General features: G+C 44.2%; 3 protein-coding genes across 6 annotated transcripts; 1 reads left to right on the top strand and 2 right to left on the bottom strand.

The window, feature by feature from the left end:
* The first annotated feature begins 711 nt into the window (after positions 1–711).
* Positions 712–3,033, top strand: fgf18b (fibroblast growth factor 18b). Its single transcript, XM_027030683.2, has 5 exons — positions 712–783; positions 1,237–1,276; positions 1,374–1,551; positions 2,302–2,408; positions 2,741–3,033. Exons 1-5 carry the CDS (start codon positions 752–754, stop codon positions 3,023–3,025), a joined length of 642 nt encoding a protein of 213 aa, XP_026886484.2. The 5' UTR covers positions 712–751; the 3' UTR covers positions 3,026–3,033.
* A 2,557-nt stretch (positions 3,034–5,590) lies between these two features.
* fbxw11b (F-box and WD repeat domain containing 11b) lies at positions 5,591–16,938 on the bottom strand. 3 transcript variants are annotated; one of them, XM_027030678.2, is made up of 13 exons: positions 16,789–16,938; positions 14,080–14,142; positions 12,800–13,019; positions 11,522–11,708; positions 11,241–11,331; positions 10,855–10,992; positions 9,422–9,540; positions 8,855–9,104; positions 8,167–8,285; positions 7,783–7,893; positions 6,975–7,053; positions 6,677–6,841; positions 5,591–6,237 (listed from the first exon to the last, which is right to left on the bottom strand). In XM_027030678.2, the coding sequence occupies exons 1-12, from the start codon at positions 16,849–16,851 to the stop codon at positions 6,680–6,682; spliced, it is 1,602 nt and encodes a 533-aa protein (XP_026886479.1). In that variant the 5' UTR covers positions 16,852–16,938; the 3' UTR covers positions 5,591–6,237; positions 6,677–6,679. The 3 variants fall into 3 exon arrangements, with proteins under 3 accessions (XP_026886479.1, XP_035391269.1, XP_026886478.1); XM_035535376.1 differs by having other exon boundaries at positions 5,591–6,228; positions 16,789–16,937; XM_027030677.2 differs by lacking the exon at positions 5,591–6,237 and adding an exon at positions 6,247–6,454 and having other exon boundaries at positions 16,789–16,937.
* A 443-nt stretch (positions 16,939–17,381) lies between these two features.
* Positions 17,382–23,309, bottom strand: etf1b (eukaryotic translation termination factor 1b). 2 transcript variants are annotated; one of them, XM_027030681.2, is made up of 11 exons: positions 23,203–23,309; positions 22,608–22,715; positions 21,686–21,861; positions 21,194–21,333; positions 20,750–20,888; positions 20,469–20,659; positions 20,246–20,375; positions 19,978–20,151; positions 19,668–19,732; positions 19,077–19,224; positions 17,382–18,963 (listed from the first exon to the last, which is right to left on the bottom strand). In XM_027030681.2, exons 2-11 carry the CDS (start codon positions 22,691–22,693, stop codon positions 18,881–18,883), a joined length of 1,332 nt encoding a protein of 443 aa, XP_026886482.1. In that variant the 5' UTR covers positions 22,694–22,715; positions 23,203–23,309; the 3' UTR covers positions 17,382–18,880. The 2 variants fall into 2 exon arrangements, with proteins under 2 accessions (XP_026886482.1, XP_026886483.1); XM_027030682.2 differs by lacking the exon at positions 22,608–22,715.
* Between the last annotated feature and the right edge of the window lie 378 nt (positions 23,310–23,687).

Consider the following 23,687-nt stretch of genomic DNA (forward strand, 5'->3'; position numbering starts at 1 on the left):
TAGAGTAGATCGCAGCTTGATTGTCTTATTTCACCCTTACTAATTTCCATAGGCCTATATAAAAGGCAAAACACTTTTAATTTTCTTGCCATGCCGCGGGGACTACTGACACCGCTTCTCCACCACTGCCCCGCCTTTGGGATAACTGATCTCGCACAGCACACCAGCCCCTGCGCGCACCCGCCCCTCACCGTTCCACTTCGGCGGCGCTTCCTCTTCATTCAGCAAATGCACTGTCCTGTGGCGAGCGAGGGGAGCTTCCCTGCCGCGGAGCCAGCTTCACCGAAAACAAAAGAATGGTGAAAAGGGAGAAACTATAAAGCATTTAGCAACGACAGTAAAAAAGACCTAAGTTGTGGGAATTCTTGGGAGTACACCATATCGTTTTATTTCTGAATTCTGTGTGGTGCTCTTATGGTATAACTGCGGGGTGTCTTGGTATTTTTGTCTTTTTTCTCAACAGATATTTAAAACCTTAAAAAATGCCTTTTATTGTCAGTGACCTGAAGACAGTGAAGTTACAAATCGGATTATTTATAAAAGCAACGTGTGGGTTTCACCTGTTATGCCTACGCAGGAGTTGGTCTCATTCAACCGAATAGCGTTTCGTCTCTGAGAACACTCAGCAGCAATCCTTTGACGAGCGCTCAGATGCTCGCTTGGGTATATGTCGAGCGTTGGCTCCAGTTCCAGTTCGATGTCAAACCGGCGCAGAAATTTCACTTTTTGGAGCGATTGTGGCGCTCGAGCAATGCAGTGCAACCTTCCTTCAGTTTTTGCCATGTAAGTTACAGTGCACTCGCAACTCGTATCATCCTGAGATAATTTAGTCTTGTAGAACGACTTTGAAGTTATGACCAGCGCAAAATGTAGTCCTGCGAAATTAGGACGAATGCAGTATGCCATTTGTCAGGTGTATCTGTGTTTCACCAAACATTAATGCCAGAGCTCCTTGTATCTGAATTCAGCTTATTCTGTGATTTATTTATTTATTTTTTTAATTTCATGCAAGCCTTTCTTCACATATCAGCTCAGATCACGGAGCAAGGGCCAAACTCTCATACACCTGTACCTAAATGTGGCTGCTTCTCCACAGTGCATATCAGACAGTTAATGCAAAGAAATTGATTTATTTTCACATTAAGTGATACATATTAATTCATCGCTAACATTTACCAGCTGACGAGCATATTTTCTCACCAATCACAATTACATTCTCTCTTTCTGTCCTGTTAGATGTGTCCAGATTTTACTGCTGTTGTGTGGCCTACTGCAGGTGGGTTTTAATAAACTGTGACATACCCATATAAATATACAATGGCAATGACAATAAATGAATTAATTGCAATTTGCTTTCCTTATGCTATGTGTAGGTGCTAGCAGTGGATAATGTTGATTTCGGGGCACATGTGGAGAATCAGACAGGGGCAAGGGACAGTCTGAGCCGAAAACATCACAGAGTATACCAGCTGTACAGCCGGACCAGTGGCAAACACGTGCAGGTCCTCGGCCGGAAAATCTTGGCTAGGGGAGAGGATGGGGACAAATTTGGTAAGAACATCTGCAGTGCACAGATTTACCTGAAGAATTTGGGCATAAACCCGCAAATGTTTATTTCACTGTAATGAAATGTACTTGGTTTAATCCAAAGTGGTTTTTATCAATACACAGTGTAAGGGTAAGAAGGAGAAAGGGATACAGCCAAGGGCAGTGATTCTGAAAGTCCCCTTTATTGATCAGCAGATGGATTCTGCATTTGCCTGTTTGTCTCCTTTGAAGGGCAGAGACCAACCACAATAGAGAACAGAGAGGGATAAATGTTGGGGAGAGAGTAGGTATCGATTGTAAATGACCTCGTTGTAATTCAAGGGCTAAACGAACAATCACATGGCAATCAGTCCCTCTCTCCAACAAAGAACTGGCTGAAGTATTTCCTACAATACAAATTAAATGCCAGAGAAAAGTTTGCTGAGGATTAAAGTGTTATCAGTCATCCTGATCAGACAGCTGAGAAAGTAGAAAGACAGAAAGAAAGGGAGCAGTGTATGCAGTATTGGCCAGTGAAGACTGAAGTTGTCAAGATGGCATCACCCGGTGAAACTTTTTTTTCTTAATGTCGATTAGCCTAGATGACTAATACCGATTGAAATGAATAGTTGCAGATAGGGAGTTGCCTGTGTCTTGGCCTGGAAAAACAAAAAATTCTCTGGCAATATTTTCTCTGGCAGAGATTTTGAAAAAGGCAACTCGAGCAGATCCTTGGCCCGTCTGTATCCTTGTCTGTGTGTGTCTCTTCACCAGCCCAGGTTGTTGTGGAGGCAGATACCTTTGGGAGTCAGGTGAGAATTCGAGGCAAAGAAACCAACTTCTACCTGTGCATGAACCGCAAGGGTAAACTGGTGGGGAGGGTGAGTGACTTTAACATTACAGTAAACATTAAGGGAATACTTCACTATCAGAGAGTGCTAATAAAAGGAACTGCCTTCCCTAGCCTAGTTAGTGTTGCATAAGTGAGAACGTACCAAATGATCCCCAGTGGTTTTACTTCAGTGCCAGTCTCTCTAATGGTTTTGTGTGAAGTATTCCTTTAATTCCATCGCATTAATTATTCTCCGACTTTTTACTCTGTTGCCATGGTGAAATATACGATGCTGATGCATGTCACTGAGCCCTGAGCCACTGTCACACTCCTGACCAAAGTAATTCTGGATGTCCTCTTTTATCCATGTTGCACCCACAGAAGGCCAGTGGCAGGATGGATGAGTGTGTCTTTGTGGAGATGGTGTTGGAGAACAACTACACTGCCTGGATGTCTGCGCACTATTCAGGCTGGTACATGGGCTTCACTAAGAAGGGCCGGCCACGGCGGGGGCCACAGACACGGGCCAACCAGCGAGACGTGCACTTCATGAAGCGCTTCCCCCCCGGAGAGCAGCCCGGCCCTCAGAACTGTGGCTTCACCACCATTGGCAAGAGGGGTCGGCGGACGCGGGGTAACCGCGGCCCTCCCCACACGCAGCCGTAACGTACGGCGAGGCACGAATCACCCCCGGCGTGGAAGAGAACTCAATCTAGCCAGCTGATGCTCTTCTCCAGTTGATGCCCATGTTTGAGAGAGTTTCATCCGGACCACAAGCACACCTCCAGGTAGAGGTCGAGGCCGTAGGAGGAGCAAGACTAAACTCTCTGTTATCGAAACTATTTCAGCCAATGACAGCTGGGCATGTGTCCAGGAGCTAAACTCTGAGACTCATGAATTCTGACAAGGGCACACAGCACTTCGAGAATAAGAGTATTTTTTCGGTGTCCACTGCTGTAGAGGCTAGTAAAAAAATAATAGTGAAAGACATTTGATATGAGTTGATATGAGCACACTTTATGACCATTTCACCGGTGAAAAGTACTGTGGCGGATGTGTGTGCATAATTTAACATGTCAGCTTAGTCAGCTTTAACCTAAAATCTGTTGCATCTTTGCCCCAAAGCATTGCATAATTTTATGAGTAATATTCCCGCTTTAAATAATAATCAATAGGACAACTGCACTGGCATGTTGGCATTCCTCTGACATGAAAAAAAAGACCAGCCGAATGTAGCCAATGCCAGCGCTGCGAATAATGACAATAACTGAAAACACCACACTGCAAAAAGTCAGTACAGTATTCAACACAAAACACTAAGCACTTGATGTGAGACAAGACTAAATGCTGTTTAAGTTCGGCGGTGAGCAACAGGTCATGCCGATATGCTGTGTACCTGATTAGGAGGCTCACGAGTGAAACCTACCATCAGGAATCAGTGCATGTGCTGGGCCCAGTTTTTGGGGCTTCAACAACTAAAGGGCTTTAGAGGAACAAGAAGAGCCCCAGTGACTAAAAAGTACAGTATTTACATTAATCATGCCTCAGAGATCTCTCGAGGATTAATTCCACTTTTTTTTTTAATATACAACTTCTACATTTAGGTGACCCATTTGTGGTATTTGCTATGCGATATTTAGACATTTTGTTTCATAAAGCGCGGCCCAGAGCACTGTACGACATACAGTTAGTTCTCTAAATGGAACACTCTACAGATACTATAACTCACAGGATGGAATAACAACGCTTGCAGAGTCTGAATTTTGGTCTTTTTTTTTTTTTGCTTTTAGCACAGCGGTATAGCACCAAATAATGTTTGGCATGGCTACTGTTGTACACATATTTTGTTGAGTGGAATGTATGAGCTTGCAGCCAGTACCATTGCATGGTACCCATCAGACACAGATGGCTCAGAAAAGAATGTCCAGCAATGGAGGGTATTTAAGAGAACAACTACATTTCCCAGTTTTTGCTGAATAATGTAAGTCAGTCCAGTAGCAGAGGTCAAAGACACTCCTGTATCTTCATCCATCTGAGTACTAGCAGGTTGTGAAATAACCCCTGAGGTCCAGATGAATGTACGTTACTTACTGAACCTGACAGGTATCTCTGCTTCTCCATCTTTGACCTTGTATAAAGGCCAACATGCAGTTAAAACCAGTTACACCACTCCCACTGTTAGTGGGCATGAAGTTAAACCTAAAAGACTAAATATATTGATACAGGTTATAAAAATATATATTTATTTTGTTGAAATGTGGCATTATTTGTTTGTTTTTATGATTTCAGCATTGTATTACTTACACATTCCTTAGATTGTGTCAATCAAAACTGGTTCATCTCCACCTGGCAAAACAGCTTTTTTGTAAAAGTTTATAGTGGGAAAACCAGTAATTTGCCTTATGAGACAACAACGACCAAAGTCTCTCAGTCTGACAACATTTACAACAGACATAAATCATTTGGGGTTGTATTTTTTTTTATAAATGAGGTCAGTAATGCTATTGATCATTAAGGGCATTAAAACTTGCAGCTTCTAAAATATGTGAAAATGATTGGGGTCTTAGGGTGGGGGGGGCGACTGACAAATTAGTATTAAAATTAAAAATGGTCAGTAGGGATTTCTGATTGAAAATCTTATTTATTGTAGGCCTAGTGTTAACCTGTACCCAAAATAGTCATAGTGGCTAAAGGAGAAAGGAAGAGATAAGACATGAACCTGTAGAGCTCTAGTGTTCCACTGCACTACTGATAAGCCATACTATACAGTCTTCACAATAAGTGCTAGTCAGTTCCTGTAACATCTACCACTCACAGACTAACACGACACAGCCTTTAAAGTATCCTTTATATCCAGGTTACCTTTACTCACTCAGCAGGCATTTATTACCCACTTTAGCCTTAACTAAAAGCATTTGCCATTGCAAAAAAAAAAAATAATAATTTTAAAAAGTTTATTCAAAAGTAAACTTAACACCCCCAGCCATTTATTTTAAAACTTTAATATAGACTTTTTCACATTAGCAGACTAGCCCCCTGTGCTGGTACAGAAGCAGCACTAGACACTCCCTCATTCTCCACACCCCCACACCCCCACCCCCACCCACACACCCACACCCACACACACCCACACACACACACCCACACACACACACACCCACACACACACACCCACACACACACCCACACACACACCCACACACACACACCAGTAACCAAGCTTAATACTACTTCACAGTCAATTTACTTTATTCTCCTTAATAATTTTTCTTTAAAAAAATCTTTAATATACAACACAGTTTCAGACAAGACAGTTTTGTTTACAACTAGATTCAGATCAGTTATGGGTCATTTGGAACCTAGACAAGCAAACAGCAAAAGGGACCAAGATGGAGAAATATTGGGAGAGAAGAAGAGACAGAGAAAGCTAGAGCTAGTAGGAACATGGAGGGACAGAGTGACATGTTGGGGAAGAATTTGAAAAGGGAGAGAACTACAGTTATTAGTACAATACCACAAAGAAAAGACTTCCCAAATTAAAAAAAAGAAAAGAATTTCCAAAAAAAAAAAATAAAATAAAATAAAAAAAAAAAATATTAAGACAGACAAACAGGGAGTGACCGGCTCTGCTGTCCCATCGTTCATTCATGCACATACAGTCTTCAGGGAAGAGAATAACTTCCACTGTATTCTTTTTTCCTTCTGATCACAGAAAAACAAATATATAGTCCGTGGGCCCAGGGGCGTGGTTAAGGAAATCATCACTCTGGGTATGGGGGTGGAGCTCCATGCTCTTTTTCGATGGCATCCCTCTGTCCATCTCCTCAGCAAAGAGAAAACGAGAGGAGCAGGGCCGTACGTGTGTGTGTCTGTGCGTGCTCAAGATGTAAGGGGGGGGGGGGGGAGAAAATCAGAGGAGAGAGAGAGAGAGAGAGAGAGAGAGAGAGAGGAGGGTCAGGGGATTAGAGGGGTGGCGTTCCTTGACCTCTGATCCTGGCACACTACCACAGAGACTCAGTCATCAGGACTGTCCCCACAGACACACACACACACACACACACACACTCATGCTCTCCACACGCCTCCAAGGCCACCCTGTGTATGACACACACACACACACACACACACACACACACACACACACACACACACACACACACACACACACACACGTTTGTAAATTACTATCAATTCTCATCATATAGTGTGTAAGGTATTTCAGTAATACTGCATCAAAGGATGCAGGAATGCACTTGTGCTCATCATACATTATTCCTGTCATGTGATCATCTGTATGTGTGTGTAATTATGCATTACCTGCTATCTGGATATGTAGGTATACGTGCGGGATGGCGATCGCCCTTCCATTTGTCCATTAGTTGACACATTCAGGAAATCCCAGATGAGGATGGTGTCGTCATGGGAACTGCTGATGATCTGGAACTCATCAAACTGAAGCCGAAACACACGTCCCGAGTGCTCCTACACACACACACACACACAAACTAACCTGTGTCAGTGTGAGGGCAGTGTCATCACATGTAATAATGCAGTACAACAGGAAGACTAAGGCTGTTACGGGTTTGTGTGCGTGTTCATTCTCCTGACCACTCACCACCAGTGTTCGCAGACACAGAGTGCTGGCCGGGGCTCTTGGGTCCAGCGCTGCCTGCAGGTCCCACACTTTAATTTTACTGCCCAAACACACACATACAACAGCAGTCATTATGTGTGCAATCAAGCACTACTGAACCATTAAAATGCCATTAGCCCACATTCAATTCCTAAACCTACATCACATCCTCATTAAAACGGCAGGCAGTAGCAATTTCTAACCTTTACATAATACAGCTAATCTCATGTAACCTAATGGACAATGAGTGACTAGCAATCATAGACCTTGTTTGTCTTATTTATACTCAGGTTCTTGTGTATTACTACTAGATTACCAGTAAAAGAAAATCTTAAATTATCTGCTACCAAAAAAGATATGCAAAAATAAGCAAATATGTTCTTCCCCAGTAGGGTTTGGCCGGCCTCCCTCCCTCCGACACTTCACTCACCTCACTAGCTAATTAAGTGTGGAGCAGCTCCAGTAGTGGAACTGAAGTGCACGGGCAGAGTAAAAACCACAACTAGACACAATTACCCTTCCCCACATGTAAACCTCAGAGGACAGAGAGCACTTTAAAACCTACGTCTCATTAAGGAGCTTCTGTTAAAAATCTAGAGTACGGGTGCTTTACATCCCCCCCCCCCCCCCCCAACCAATGTTACACATGACAAAACCCAACACCTACTCAACTAAACTGAGATTCATTTATGGCAGATGGTTTACAAATCTTCGAGGGTATTTTTTTGTGCTTCACAAGGCAGACGGAGTTGAGCAGCACAGGGTGCAGCTGAGAGGCTGGGGTTCGTACCCGTCATACGCCCCACTCACGATCCTTTTATTATCAAATCGAATGCAGCGGACAAGTTCCTCATGGCCTTCCAAAACCCGCAAACAGGCGCCACACTCAATATCCCATAGCCTGTAGACACCCACACCCACACCCACACACACACGGGGGAGGGGGAGGGGGGTAAAGAGAGACAGATATTAAATTTAGTGCAGGGCCAGAGACTATAAATCACGTTAGTGATCAAGCAGAGCGGGGCTTTTGTAAGCCAGAGTGATTTCATTACACTCAAAATGACACGGTCACAAAAACATGTAATGAGATGAATAGTCAGATCTCATAGAACAAGACATTTATTTATAATAGCCAGTTTTCCATCTCGCACTCACTTACACACGCACGTACCTGATGGTGTTGTCTGAGGAGCCACTAACCACGAGCCGGTCTCTGTACTGCAGGCAGGCAATTCCGCGTTTGTGGCCATTTAGGGTGCGCACAAACTCACAGGTGCTTGTACTCCACACCTGCAGACACACAAGCATGCGTTCAGTGCGCCCGGCAACCACAGGCTGGCTACACGAAGGCGCCCGAATTGTCAACTCCAATTCCTCAGTTACAGAAAACCCGTTTATGATACTCAGGGTGGATGGCAGGGTGGGATAACATGAACGCATGCATGCATGCATGCGCACACACACCTACAGGCATGCACGCACCCATCCTGACTGCTTTGTTTCATTAGTTTGGGGAATGTTTTCAGAGGGTGGGAGCACAGAGTGGCGGACTATTTTCACCCCCTCCCCAAGCAGGATAACTTGGCACGTGTCCCGGAGTGATGGGTGGGCTCGCGCAGGGCTGTTCCTGGAATCCCAGCTGCCCATAACTCCAGCGTCTGGGAGGCAGAAGGGGCAGGAGACGGGGAGGGAGCAGTCCAGCCGGGGTAAGCTGGCCAGCCGCAGACTGTCAGAGCTGCCGTCTGGGGAGCATCTTGGCCAGGGCAAAAGCACACCACTGCCCTACAGCGCCCCCTGCTGTATACGTCAGGCAGCCGGCGGAATCGGATTGGGCGACACAGGCACGAGGGCTGGCTGACCTTAATGGTGCGATCCCCCGAGGCAGACACGATGTACTTGTCGTCGAAGTCGACAACGTTGACGGCGGCGCGGTGGCCCACGAGCACGCGGCGCAGGCTGATGTCGGTGGGAGAGGCCATGTCCCACACGGCGATGGAGCGGTCCTTCGAGCAAGTCACCATCAGGCCGTTACAGAAGCGCAGGTGCAGCACGGCCTCGTTGTGGTGGATGAGCGTGTTCAGCACCTCCCCCGAGCTCACGTCCCACACCCTAGAGTGGGCGGGGGGGGGGGGGGGCTTATTACAGCAGAGCCAAGGCAAGGCAATCCAACGAGACCAAAGGCTGGCAGGTCGGGCAAAGAGTAAAAAAGGAAGGAATGCGAAGGATAGAGATACAGACAAAAGCCAGAAATGAGGAAAGATGAGTAGGGTTAAAAAGGTGCAGAGGGAGGGAAGGAAGGAGGGAGGGAGGGAGGGAGGGAGGAAAAGGAAGGGCAAAGGGGATGGGGCAGAGGGCAAAGGGTAGTGCTAGGTGGAGGATATTTCAAGTGGTGGGAAGAAAGGCAGATGGAGAAAGGCTGAGTTAACCTGACAGTGGAGTCAGATGAGCCGGTAACAATAACTCTCTCGTCATACTGCAGACACAGCACAGAGCCCGTGTGCCCCGTCAGAATCTTCAAACACTCCAGCGACTGCTTATCCCAGATCTACACACAAACATAAAAATCTCTTTATTCAGGTATCTAATTAATTCAAAACACCATACCTACAGCACCATTTTCATCTTACATAATGGCAAAATAATAGACGATTATTGCTCAGTGACAAAAAGAGAAAGTAAGAAACCCCACAGCGAATAGCATGAAACATTTGTGTAAGGAAATATCCTTGGGATCAAGCTCCTGCCGAGGGGGTTCCATTGCCTATGATCTCCGATGTGAATATCGGAGCCAGATGTGGAAGATTAGGGCAGGAACTAAACTCTGCAGGAGAAGAGAGCTATAGAAGTAGACCAGGGTTGGATTTCCATAAAATATACGCTTGCATTCTTGACGTTAAAGCAAAGATGCCAAAACTGATCGGATATTGGCAATGCCAGATGAGCTTAAAAATATCCTTATTGGTATTTGATGAGTCCTAGTGTTTGACAGCTGTTTAGGTGCAGATATGCACTAATGAACACAGGCCAACATGCTTCTGACTGTGTGTACACTGCTGTTATGCCTCAGATAGCCCTGAGTGTACTGAAGCCTTTCTTTACTTGCAACTTGCTTTTGTTTACAGTAAAGTGGTCAAATCCGTACTTATGTTTCATTTACATGAAATCAAAGAGTTGAAACAGGGGCCTTTTGAACGTGAAACTAATCACCTTCAACACAACTGGAAGCTCAGCTCACACTGCTTAACTAAAAATGGAGTAGCAACTAGCTACGCCATCGCATAAGACACACACAAACCCATGGCTCCATGGCTAGTACATGATGATAATGTTATGATAAAGAGGTCTGAACCCTGATTGACTGACAGCATCTACATCCAACTCCTGTCAAGGCAATGCAGCCAAGCCGGACGCTTAGGGCATGACCCCTAAACCAACATTACACAGTCACAACCAGCTATAGTGATTGAGATGGCCTTCACTACATCGTGGTCTCAGCCGCTAGAGGGCTGTGTTGGCATGGCTGACTAGAACAGTGTGTTCAGGTTTTTGTTTAGCCCCGTTCCACCACTAATACGTTTGGACACACAGTGTCACGTAACCTCCAGTGTGTTTTTATGTCATCATACTGAGCTATACAGGAAGTAAAGACTTTAATTACAGTGACAAATTCCTCATTTAGCTGCCTCAGTGATTCAGTCCATGTAAACTGAACTCAGCCCACACCAGAGATTCCCACAATACACTTATTTCGATCAGATCATCAACATATCTGCTCTACTCTGCTGCCATTACATATGAGCCAGTTAACCCATCTGAACTGCTAAAAGGGTGCCGTGTGTGTGCCCTCTCTCGCTCTCACCTTGATGGAGTTATCTCGGAGGCCGCTGATGATCTTGTCGTCATCGTACTGGAGGCAGTAGACTCCTTTACTGTTCTCAGACCTGCACTGGATCCTCTGGAGGTTGTGCCTTCCACACCGCCAGTTGGCCTCAATGGTCTGGGAACAGTGGCAAAAACACGCAACATTTCTTTAAAAGTATACAGTACAAAGTTAAGTCTGTAGTTATCCTACTGTCTACGTACTACATGTTGAAAAGTGCATTGCAACAATGACAAATTCTGAATTGTGACTGAATTGTGATTTTTTTACTTTGTTCAAAGGCATCCTTTATAGCATCAGGGTTTCATCCCATAAACCCTCACCAAGCATGTGAAACGTGAGTAACTGATGACCGCCATGCTCACCTCGATGTCCTGAATGATTTTGGGGTAAAGAGAGCGGTAGTAGGAGTTTGGAGGGACTTCTGTGGTGCGGTTCTTGAACAAGTATTTTTCCCTGTGGAAAGAAGGCACAACAGCAATAAAAGACAGGGGTCTGTGTTGAGATTGTGGGCCTGAAACGGAGAATCTGAAAGCTATACGAGACAGGCCAGTATGCATGAAGGGAAAGATGTTTCACAGATCTGATGTGCACATATCAAAGCAAGCTCATAATCGGAACCGTTCAGAGGCGTTGAGCTGCTCACCACTGGTGTCTTTCAGAGAGGCCCTTCCAGAGCGGGTCTGTGCGCACCATGCGCTCGATCAGCTTCTTCCACAGCATGCCCTCGGAGATGACGCGCTGCCACTCCTTGCACACCAGCTCGGCTGAGCAGAGCGAGCGTGCGTCCAGAAACGACAGGATGTTCTCTGCTATGTGGTCCAGGCCCTGGGCTGTTGTGCGCACATGTCGGAGGGACAAAAAGGGACAGAGGCATCACAGTGACCGCCACACAAGGAGCGACTGTCCGAAAATCAGGCTTGTCCTCGCTGAAGGCACGGAGGCTATCAGGGGTAGAGCAAAAAACACTTCCAAAACATGAAGTGTGTCTCTACCGATCATACAATGTCGTGTATGAATGTCATTTTACAATATTCACTGCTTTAGGCCTTTTACTTGGAGCAGATCATATATGGACTTTTCTCTTTAGCACGTAAAGCAGACTGATAAAGAATGCACGAACCAATGAATTATGTCTCTTAAAGAGCAGTGCTCTGTCTTAACACAAATGATTTTAACCCTTTAAAATATATTTATACACATATTATAAGACATTGTAATAAAAACAATTTTTTTGTTAGAAACTAAGCAGCTGCCTGATGCATATATAAAGAGAAGAGAATTGAGCAAAAATATAATTCACACTACACACACCATGTCTCTCTCTCGGGCAAAAACACACCTCACTGGCCACCATTGTATGCAGGGTATGCTGCTGTTGCAATTTTCACCACATTCATCATGCTTACTCATGTCTAATTCAATGAGAACTGAAGTCAACAATAGAGGAAAACGAGACCAGTGGCGTAGATTTAATTGTATATATAAAAAGAATCTGTGGGTCGGTTTTGTGGAAATGGTTTGGTTTCTGGAGGGATGAGGCTTAATAGAGTAGTGTGTTGTGCTAAGCATGTGATGATAACATTGCAAATAAAGGCAGCAGCATACAAAAATGATTTCACCACCTCAAACTACATCACTGCAGTTTGCCAAGTCAGTGAAACACCATGAAGAACAGGCAAATACAGCATACTCTTTGGTCTTACAAATAAATACTGATACTTAAACTATACTTTCTTAAGGTTTTCATCATATCATATATCGCCATTTCTCTTAAACACAGAAATTTGTTTTCTTAATCATATTGCCCAGCCCCATGCCAAACCTTCTCTTCAGAACATGCTAATCCTTATATGCATTTTTGTGTGTGAGAGAGAGAGAGAGAGAGAGAGAGAGAGAGAGAGAGAGAGCGAGAGCTATATACCTGGCAGCGCTGTGATAAAGTCCCTTTGGAGCATAGGCTTGAGGTAGGAGTTGATGTGGCCGTGCTGGTAGTGGCACATGCGTGAAATCAGATGCTCCACAAACTCCACCTGGTCAGCCTCTGACCACTGGTCAAACAGTTGGATACAAACATCCTTCTCCTTCTCATAGTTCCCTTCCGACGGCCTCTTCCGCGACCCCGTCAGAGGACCATTGGTGATCTAACAGCAAACACGGAGACAGTTACTTAAACAATGAAAATAAAAACCCAAAATGCAGCACTATTATAACCCTTGAACAGAGAACAGATATCATTCTCTAGTTGAGAATTAATCTAAGAGTCAGTATATTTACAAAGGATTCAGGAAAGCAAATGTTTCACAATGGCATAAAAAGGGAGTGTTGTGTCATCACATTACATTAGTGACTGAAATAAAAGAAGTCCAGTTGGTTTTCAAAGTCTAGTGGCTAACATCGACTCCATTTACCACATCCAGGTCACTGCCTGTAGCAGTAATGTTTTTAGTCCACAGCGAGTCATACTGCATCCTAAAAACATCCACTAGTCTGTGAGACCTTAATTAAGACATGGATGCAGTTTTTGTTTATGTATTCACGAAGGTTATTTGGGTTGCAACTGACTTTCCAGTGTGTTATAATTAGCAACTTTCATTCTAAACAAACAATTTGGACCACAAAACATGTCTTGGTGGATTGAGCAAGTCGAAAATGTAAATTTGAATTATTTTTTTTTTGGCCAAAATATTCCTTTGAATGCCTGAGCTGTTAACTGAAACATTTGCCTTCTGGTGCTCTGAAAGGGATACTACAGGCAACAGAAGCAGTCACGCTGCCATCATCTCCAGCTAGTACCTTAAACATGGTTAAAATACCTAAAGAGTCTAAAGTATAGTTGTTTTTCCACCAAATAAGATTAATACACTGGGACATGCAACTAATTATTTAAATCCATTGTGTCGCCAAATTTAATGAAGCATCTGAAGTATCGTTTTAGCACTGGTACTGGGAAAAATCCAAAAGGAGAACTACCCCAAGCTACTGGTTTAAAGAAAAATCCACAATCTTCTTATGTAGTTGTGCAATATGCCATTAACAAAGCTGATTTAAGAATAAAGCAAATAAAGAAGAAATTAAACCATCTAAATGCACACAGGGTCTACAGATAACCCATAATATATTTACTTTACTAAGTATATTTATCTACTTAACTAAGTACGTATCTGCAGTAGATTTGCTAAACAGATAGGGCACACTTCTCACCTTAAATACTGTGGTGGTCTTTGGGGAGAGATCTCCAGTATGGGACTCCATGACTGAAGTGTTCTGAAGGAGAAGCAAAGCACATTTCTTTCGTAATAAACACTGGGATAAACTAAGACAATGCAGCAAAGCCCATGGCTCGTACGAACCGAGGCACACTGAACAAATGGCACCAGGACCTCACAGCCCCCAGGCAGACATCTATTATACTACTGTGTAGCCCGCTGGTCATGTTACATTTCTTATTGCTACTGTAAATATAAGGAGGCTGAGCATGTTGTTCTTGTGCAGCTGTTTGTGCGCAGTAAACAGCACAACAGCTACTTGAGGCCAGAGCAGGAGGAGCAAAAGGGCGCGTGCTCACCATCAGCCACTCTCCACATGCCACGGTTCGTTGCGCGGAACAGTGGCGGCTGAGAGGTTGCGCCTGTGTCCCGACACACAGGGAGCCAGAAACGACACATGACTTTAGTTTGCGGCTTTCAGTGGCTCCCACTGGACGGCCTGCTGAAAACCAACAGTGGCAGCAGCTGGAAAAGCACACAGCTGACTAAAACACCTCTTTGAGTGTTTGTTTTCTTAAACCCCGTTTGCAGCAACCACCATGTTCTGTAGCACTTGCTTTTTCCTCCTTATGGCCTTGCACCACTAATTCTTTTGGATATATGCATGTCAAGTAGTGGCAGGTAACACCTAATGTGTTTTTATGTCATCCCAGGATATGTAGGAAATAAAGATTTTGGTTACAGTGACAAATTCCTCCTTTAGGGGACTCAGTGATTCATTCAGTGTAAACAGAGGTCAGCCCACACCTAAGTTTTCCCCAGTACAGTTCTTCAGTACCACATTTCTACTCTACTATGTTGCTGACACACATCAACCTGGTAACACGTTCTCTACAGTTTTATCACACAGTAAACACATGTTATGATATGGGAGAGATCTCAACTGCTTGGGGTGGTCCTTGAACAATGGATTAGTAATTTATGAGAATCATGACACCCTTGTCTGTCTGTCTGTCTGTCTCTCTCTCTCCAAGACAATAAAAAAAAACAAAACAAAACAATAAAAGGTACTAAATATCAGGCTACCAGCATCAGCTGACAAAAAGCTTATAGTACCTTAGCAGGTGCAGAACACTTGCGTATGCCTGAGCCTAACTGGGGAAATACGTGACACTGTAGCCTTCACATACTGTAATTCAAAAGAGGCCATCAACCACACAAACAAATCCTCAGTCTTTACTAATGTTAAGCTTGATTGAACAAACTCAATAGCGGGTACTCCTACGTTTTACTGTATCCATGGCAACAGGAAGCAAAACCCTTGACAGAGCGGATAACATATAGATATCGACCATAAGTGATGCTGCGTTTAACGGATCCATACTGATTAGGAGATATTTTTTTTCGCCAAACATTTCAAATGTTTTTATATCCAACCTCTGCGTAACTTAGCTATACCATTCAGCAATTGATATCACGTTTCCTCTTAAACACCAATTTCAGTATTAATGTATCATTAAATAGCTAAATGTTAGAGAGCTAAAACCACCACAGTTACATTTAAATATGCTCTTGCTTAAAACCACCGTTATCAACAGGCAAAACTACAAATTTGCATTTTTTCAAATACTCAAAGAATAAAATGTTAGCTTTGTGAACATCATCAGATAAATGACCATTTATGTAGCTAGATGCATGACCTATTGGCTGCCTTACTATAGCGGCGATTTGACGAAACCACTTAGGCCAGCTAATCAGCTAGCTAGTTGGGTAGCATCCTTGCCCATTTCCTACGGTGCATCAGCTAGCTAGCTAGCTAGCTAGCTACCCTAGCTAAAGAAATTATAGTTATTTACAATGGACAACCTTCAATGAGCCAATGCATTTATTTACTGACAGGTCAACAATAAATTTACCATACTTGCAGAGCTATCTACATATTTATTTTCAGGTCATCCAGACAACGTCATTTAGCAATTCAGCTAGCCAGGTTAGCCAGCATGCATTGCACAGTGACCGGTTAGCTGCTAGGTAGCAAGCTAACTAGATAGCGTTAGCTACTTTACTTCCTTCTACGCATCTTAAACGCCAATTTTCAAAGCTGCTGTAGCCACATCGATCACGAAGAAGACACAATTCCAACAGACTATTCCAAATCAACTCTAAAGTAAGAGCCAGTGCATAATGACAACGTCAATCAGGACATCATTACTGTACATGAGCCACATCTTTCGGCGTATAAAAAAAATCAAGGCGAGACCGTCAATTGTGGCGCAGCGACGCCGCAGTGAAACACCGTCAGCCAGCCGGCTAACTCGGCGTGAACAGCCGGGCTCTCCCTCACGACAACGACGCCGCAGTACCCTCTCCTCCTCGAACCGTTTCGCACACAGATCAACAAATATACAAACTGGATCAACAGCCTCATATGCTGTGAATGGTCGTGGCTACCTATTCCAGAAGACATGGCTCCAGTGAAAACTCGAAAGCTACCAAGATCTCTGCATCTATCTAGCGATTAAAACACAAGGCCCTCCCTGGCTGGCTATTTGTCTCCTCTCCTTCTGTCGATGTTTCCACGCTTAGCCAGTTAGCTAGTTCTACTTGGTTTGGATACCGCGGAGAATTGGACGGACTCGGTCCACAACTACTTGAGTAATGTGGACGGATTTATAACTGGTTTTAAACAGTAACGAAGACTTACCATGAGCTCTAACGTTTTGTCCTCCATGTCCGGCTCCATATTGTTGTTTCCCGAAACTCGCATCAAAAATGGAAACCCAGCCCTGCGTCGGCGGCCCGCAGCTGAGACGACGTCATAGGATAAGGGGTGAAAGGGGCGGGAGAATATTTTAACCGAAGTTACTGATTGGCTGTGAACGTACAAAGACATCGCTGCTCACTTTGCGAGCTGCTGTACGATTGGCTCTTGTCTTCTGCTGCCAACGTAGAGACTAAGGTTAGCACCAATGATCGACGCTTCCACTAAGTGACGAAACTGTTAAATGCCATTAAACGCTTGCCAAGCAGTCAGCTTCCACGCCAGTCATTCCATCATACTATAAACTGCAATCTAAAACTGAAAAGCTTCACACACATACTTGGTAATTACTGGGATGTTATGTAAAATTCGTACAAGTAACTAGGGTCATAAATTTTATCAACTTCACCAACGATTTTCAGCAAAACACACCACTCTGTTGTAATCAATTTAAAGCAACCCCATGTAGCCACAAATGCTAATGTAATGCTCAATTTTCTTCATACATAAAAAACAGACAACACACAGAAACACACTTGCAAACAATGAGAATGTTTAATATCCATGACCTCATGTAACAAATGATTTATACAAAATATTGATGGACTGAGGAAGGAGATGGGAAAATACAGAAAATATTTGTTAAAATAGGGAGCATCTTTGTTGTGATATGTTGTCTCCTTTTATACTACATCGCTGAGTTGGCCTGCTTCGTAGTAAATCTGATATCCAAGTAAGACCATGCCATGGTCACTGATGAGGTCCTACACGCACTGCTTGCCTCTCTTTGTGTCACATCCCTCCTCTGTCACTGTACATATGGGCAAACTGGAGGGCTTGGTGTCAGAGGAATTAAAATGGAAAGATACAGGCACAGGGATGAACCTGGAGACGAAGTCCACATCCATACGGTCATAGTACAAGAGAACTTGGCGCACCCCCACCGTGGTCAGTACTCCACCAGGCTTCCTGTGTAAAACTTCAGTCCGTAAACCAGCTTCTGTTTACAAGCTCCAAACTCCATGTCCAGATCAGTAAAATATCAGAAGGCAGCAGGTCCAGAATCTGGTGAATTGTGCCATCATGTCACACACACACACACACACACACACACACACACACACACACACACACACACACACACACACACACACACACACACACACACACACACACACACACACACACACCACAGTTCAGGCACTCAAATAGGTATATATAAGGATGGGGGTATTCCAGGGGCTAAAGCAAGAAAGAGGTGCACATTACTGAAGCCCGATTAGGCCAAAATAAAACATCCGTCTTTACATAGACAGTCAGCAGAAATGAGAGATCCAGCGATGTGATGGTACTTCTGTTCAAAGGCATCTTAGAGCCCCGTCAGGTCCACTAAGACAGGCGGCAGAAGATTGAGCTGGCTCAGAGTGCATCTTCACCACCATACAGATTTACAGCATCCTCCCCGCCACACTGTCTTACAGCAGAAACAAGGGGTGGTTTAAACTTGACAGTAAGAAACACAGGCTCTGGGTATTGCGCTTCAGGTGGCTGTGTAAGCAGCAGCAATTTAATCTTTCCTGCTTACCACATACACCGAGGATATAAAAAAAAAAAGAAAAAGAAAAATCAATAAATGCCATAAACCTCTGCAAAATACAGCGGTGGTGGGGCCAGGGTTGTCAAGAAGGCAGGACTGGAGAGGGGGCAGGTCCTGGTGGCATGCGTACTGGGAGCAGAGGCGGGGCCAAACACGGGTGTCATGTCTGTACTGTCGCTGTGAGGTGTTAATGGTGTGGCGGTGGGGAGCAAACTTGGCGGGGAAGTCTGCTGCAGCTTCAGCTGGTCAGGAGATGAAGTCACTGTGTTGTAAGGTCAGGGATACATACATGTAGATACTACTACTCTTCCGCTCCCATCACAAGCTCCTTTTTCGCCGATTCGCCCCCTTTGGCCCTCACCCCCTTGTCATCCACTGAGTGGTAGAGGGAAGATCCTTTACTTGGAAAATTCACCTTCATTAATCAGTCCAGACTACCTAGTAGTCATCCAAGTCAAAGAACTCATCGTCATCACCCTGATACTCCATGCCCTGGAAATCCACCCTGTATCGCAAAATGCCTAGAACAAACAAAGAAATAAAAAAAAGAATGATCCATGGACACTCTGCAGCCATTCAAGGGTTTCTAGAATGAAAAGAAACTAATTAAAACCATGTTGCTGTTAGCCCTTACCACCAATACCGCCGAAGCCTTTCACAAACTGAGAACCCTCCTGGCTCTTGTCCGTCACAATCTCCAGGGTGGCTCCAAATTTCTTGTAGTTGTTGGCAAACCACTCGAGCAGTGGCATACTCTCTATGAGTTCGTGCTCCTGTCCTGTCTGAGGCATGCCAAGATACAACCAACTACTCAACAGATGTGCATGCATGAGTAATTAATAATAAGTAGGTTATTTATTTATTAGGGAGGGTTAAGTAATAGGAAATCTATTAAGTAATAGTAATCTATTTTTCTCTACTGAAGTATTCAAGGTAAATTCTTAAATACTATCCATGACCCTTTGATTTTATTTAAAAAGGTACCCACAAGGACTGAACACTCTGGCATATGTTTTTGCCATAACTATAAAACTACTTTATACTCATTCTGTTGAAATTTAGTAGATAAAGGAAGCAAGTAATCTCCTAATGAACAATGAACCAAAAGAAACAGTTTCTAGCAGATGCTTAAGATACGAGATTCTCCTCTTTTTTAAATTACACAACTTCACCTTATTAGTGTGCAACATCCTCATAATGCAAGTCGAACGGAAAGGAGACGCACCTCTTTGTCTGTGAAGTGGGACTTGTCTTTCTCCTGCTCTGGTGTCAGATATAGTGTCTTCTCATCTAATTTAGAGGACAAAAAAAAAAAAAAAGACATCAACGAACCTCCTAGATCCTCACATTTAAGACAGGAAGAGCAAGAGCATGACATCAGAGAAGGGAGGTTAGAGAGTGGGGGGGGATCAGAGAAAGAGAAAAAAGGGGGAGTCAGAGAGAGGGGAAGATAGAGAAAGAGAAAAGATAGAGGTGTCAGAGAGACACTGAGAGAGAGGCAGAAACAGAGTGGGCACGCTCGCTGGTGCTCGTACCATTTTCTGGCGCACTGCTCTCTGCTCCGTGGCAGCGGAGGACATAGCGCATAGTGTCTAGGTTCTCGTAAACGATCAGGATCTCTACGGCTCCCATCTCCAGTGCTTTGAGCGTGTCCTCCACCCCGAAACAGTACTTTCCTGTGTCCTGACTGATCTCATCAAAGTAGCGCCCTCAAGAGAGACAAAGACACACACATTCTTTGAGAACAGAAGCATTAATCTTTCATGGTGTCAAAACATTTGCATCCATTCTCAGGTTTGTTACCTATTAGTTTCTTCTCCTGAATGAATTTGACGTTTGACAGCACCTCTGCAGACAGCTCAATGGCCTGATTAAATCCATTCTCTCCTCCATAGGAAATGTCAACCAATTTTAGGACCTTTGCTTGTAGTCTCTGCAACAGGTGTGTGAGGAGAGCAAACCATCAGAAAGAGTCAAAAGGTTCACAAAATGACCGACAGAACACGACAGACGCAAAGGAACATACCGGGTCGAACATGTCTGACTGGCTAAGCTCGGTTTTGAAGTCGGCTGATCCAGCGAGGACCAGCCCGGCAACGTTGACCTTGTCATTGGACACAAACAGCTGCACGGCTGTTTCTGCCACCTTCCTCACGTAGTTGTGCCTCTTCTCCATCCGCAAACGGGCAAACCGCAAGGCAGACTGTCCTCCTCGCCCTGGGAGGGAGACATGGAGTACATGAGGACACACAGGCGACAGGGGGCACAACGGGCAACCTTTGAGTGGTGCAAATGGCAGGGTCTTACCGTGCTTCTTGGGCAGGTCCACGGTGAACTTGTGTAGCACCTCCCTCGTGTTGCCTTGCAGTGTCCCAAAGAGGGCACCGCTGCCGTCTATCACGATGAAACCAAACTTGCTGTCATCCGAAAGCAGTGCAGTAAGGGCCTGAAGATGGACAACAGTTACACAAATTCTGATTTGGACCTACGATGCTGATTCTGGTTCTGGTTTCATAAAATATTCTGCTCAGCACTAATTTCTAAGGCTGAGATAGCGTATATTCAACTACATTATGTTTAAAGTGCTTCAATAGTTCCCGGACAACTGAGCATGAATTTAATATAAGGAATGTGGACAAATAACTACAATACTTTCACTAGATTACTCGTATATTCATTGGTGCTTGAAATGTAAATAAACGTCAGTATAACTTCCTGTTCCAAAGGAAATATATACAGTTAATCTCTCACCTCTGTATGGAACTTGTTGTCACATAAATACAGGGACGTGTTGATTGGCTTAAAGGGTTCAAAGTCGATGTTTACTTTCTTCTCTTTACCTTCCTCTGTCACTATGGTTCCACAGTACACCACCAGACCATTAGGAGGCACTGCAAAAAGATAACAACAAATGAATCAAGAAAGGACACTACTGGACACAGCTGGCCAAATGTGTGGAGAAGTAACAGTAAGTAGTAACAACCACTGCACATATACACAAAACTTGCAGACAAATACCAGTCACATAGCTCTATGATATACATTTGTGCTACATAAAGACAATGAGAAAAATATTAAACCAAAGCAAACAAAAAGGACACACAAATCATGGTCATAATACCCTATAAGGAAAGATGCACCATAAGAGGCTGTCATTTTAAAAATGGCAGTAAGGGACAAATAATCCCACACCGTCTCTACTAATCAATGGCAGCCTGAGAACATTGATGAATGAACACACACCCTTATTGTAGAGTTTGAGTCTCTGCTGAACTGAGGTGATGGCTCCCAGAACTGACAGTCTGTTCACTCTGCTCTTTATGTTCGACGCTGTGCCGAACTCATCAGCCAGCATCTTAGCCACACGCGAGATTTGGTCCTTAGGGGGAATAATTAGCGATATCATACTGGTGCCATTCCTGGAAGTTACACAAACAAACAACAACCGTCCAGGTCACGTACTGGTAACATTCACAATACATAGCAAACTAGTAATTATATTTCTGACCAAACGCGTAGAAAACCGAACAGTAGCAAAACAGCCGAACAATAACAAAAGCACTGAAAGACCACACAAACTTTGCATCCTTCATAACTGCACAATAAAGGTATACTTGAGAGGACCGAGCAGCGTCTAGATGAAGACGCTACCCATTAACGTTTATGATGTGTTTATAATGTCCATCACACGACACTGAAATGTTTTCAAGAAGCCCACTGAGCCAGCAGCTGTCAAAAACGTCAACACTACAGATTAACGCTACTGAAACACATTTCAAACATATTACTGAGCAACTGTTAATCGTCATAAATGGGTTATAGGCGACACGCTATTACACTGCTTTACTACCCTAGCAGATTTAGAGACCGTTTTATAGTCATTCGCCCCTGCAGAATACGTTTCGCCAAGTTGGACCATCATTTAGAAGCACGGTGCTGAAAAATCTCTGCTTCTTGCCAAAGTATGTCATCGTAAAAATAAACCCGTCTCTCTGTCATATTATCTAGCAATCCATGTTCAGCAGCTGTTAGCATGTTAGCTGTTAACCTAGTCATCAGCATGTGGCTGGCACAGGGAAGGGGTTACAGAGGAAATCTGTACGAAACTGTCAATGGAAAACGGAGATCCAAATGTCATGACTAAGAGAGCTATAATTATACCCACCCCCTGGCTGCTTCAAGGCTTTTAATTAACTTCTTAATCTTCCAAATCTCCACGTTCCTGTCGGCTGCGCTGGGGTCGTCGGCCATCTTTCCTGTATCGTATCAGGACCTGGTGGGAAGCAGTTTGAACTCAGAAGCCAGACAGCAGTCAGCTCGCATCACACCTCACACCAGCGAGGTCCATAGCTTAAGTCAGCTGCTTCGAGATGGTGAACGCAAGCAGATTTTAAGATTCATGCCCAACGTTAGGGTGCCACCTCGGCATGACTATTTTTTCGGAGTGAACCAAGAAAATCACGAAAATGCTAGAAATCAGCATAAGACGCTTACCCAAGAGCCAGGACTAAAGTTTCCTCGCTCGATTGCTATCCACCTCATCTCACCACGAACCGCGGCCTCTCCTCTTTCTAACAGCCAGGGAGCCCAGTTAGCTTAGCTAGCTACCTATGCTACACAGGCTAGCGACCGTTAAGCTGCGATATCCTCCGCGGTCTAGCGCTAGCCCGTTAGCTATAGCTAAACTTTCTCCCGCTTAATCTACGGGTGAGAAAACCCAAAACTTTGTTTTACCAGCATAGCAAAAGGGGGTCACTTACGGGTTGCTCCGATTTCCTCGCCGTGGTCAGAGGTTCGTTGCTCCTCGGTGACGTTGTTACCACTAGCAGCCGGTTCGTTCTTGCTGCGCGTGGTTCGGTGGAGGCTCTCACATGCGGGGTGGGGATGAAATTTCCTCCAACGTCACTTCCTAGCAACGGCCGTGGATACGAGCTAAATTCAGCTCTTCGATTGGGCAATGTATTTGTCAATCGATAAACGCGAAAATACCCCGCCCTTTCGAGTAGTTCAAACAGTTTCCTCAGCGAGTTCACTCATTTTACTATTGCGCAGCACAAAATTTGGGGGAAGGACGAAAAGGGAAATGTGCCATCTGGAAGTGCCCAGTGTATGTGGTATTATATTGTTGAGAGCAAAGAAACAAGATTTAGAACATAAACAAGGTTGAAACTTCAATAAGTGTAAGTCTAATTGTTCAATACCCGAAAATATTTTATATACTATGTAAGCATAAAACAACAACCCT

Source organism: Electrophorus electricus, chromosome 17 (genome assembly GCF_013358815.1).
Source record: "Electrophorus electricus isolate fEleEle1 chromosome 17, fEleEle1.pri, whole genome shotgun sequence".
NCBI lineage: Eukaryota > Metazoa > Chordata > Actinopteri > Gymnotiformes > Gymnotidae > Electrophorus > Electrophorus electricus.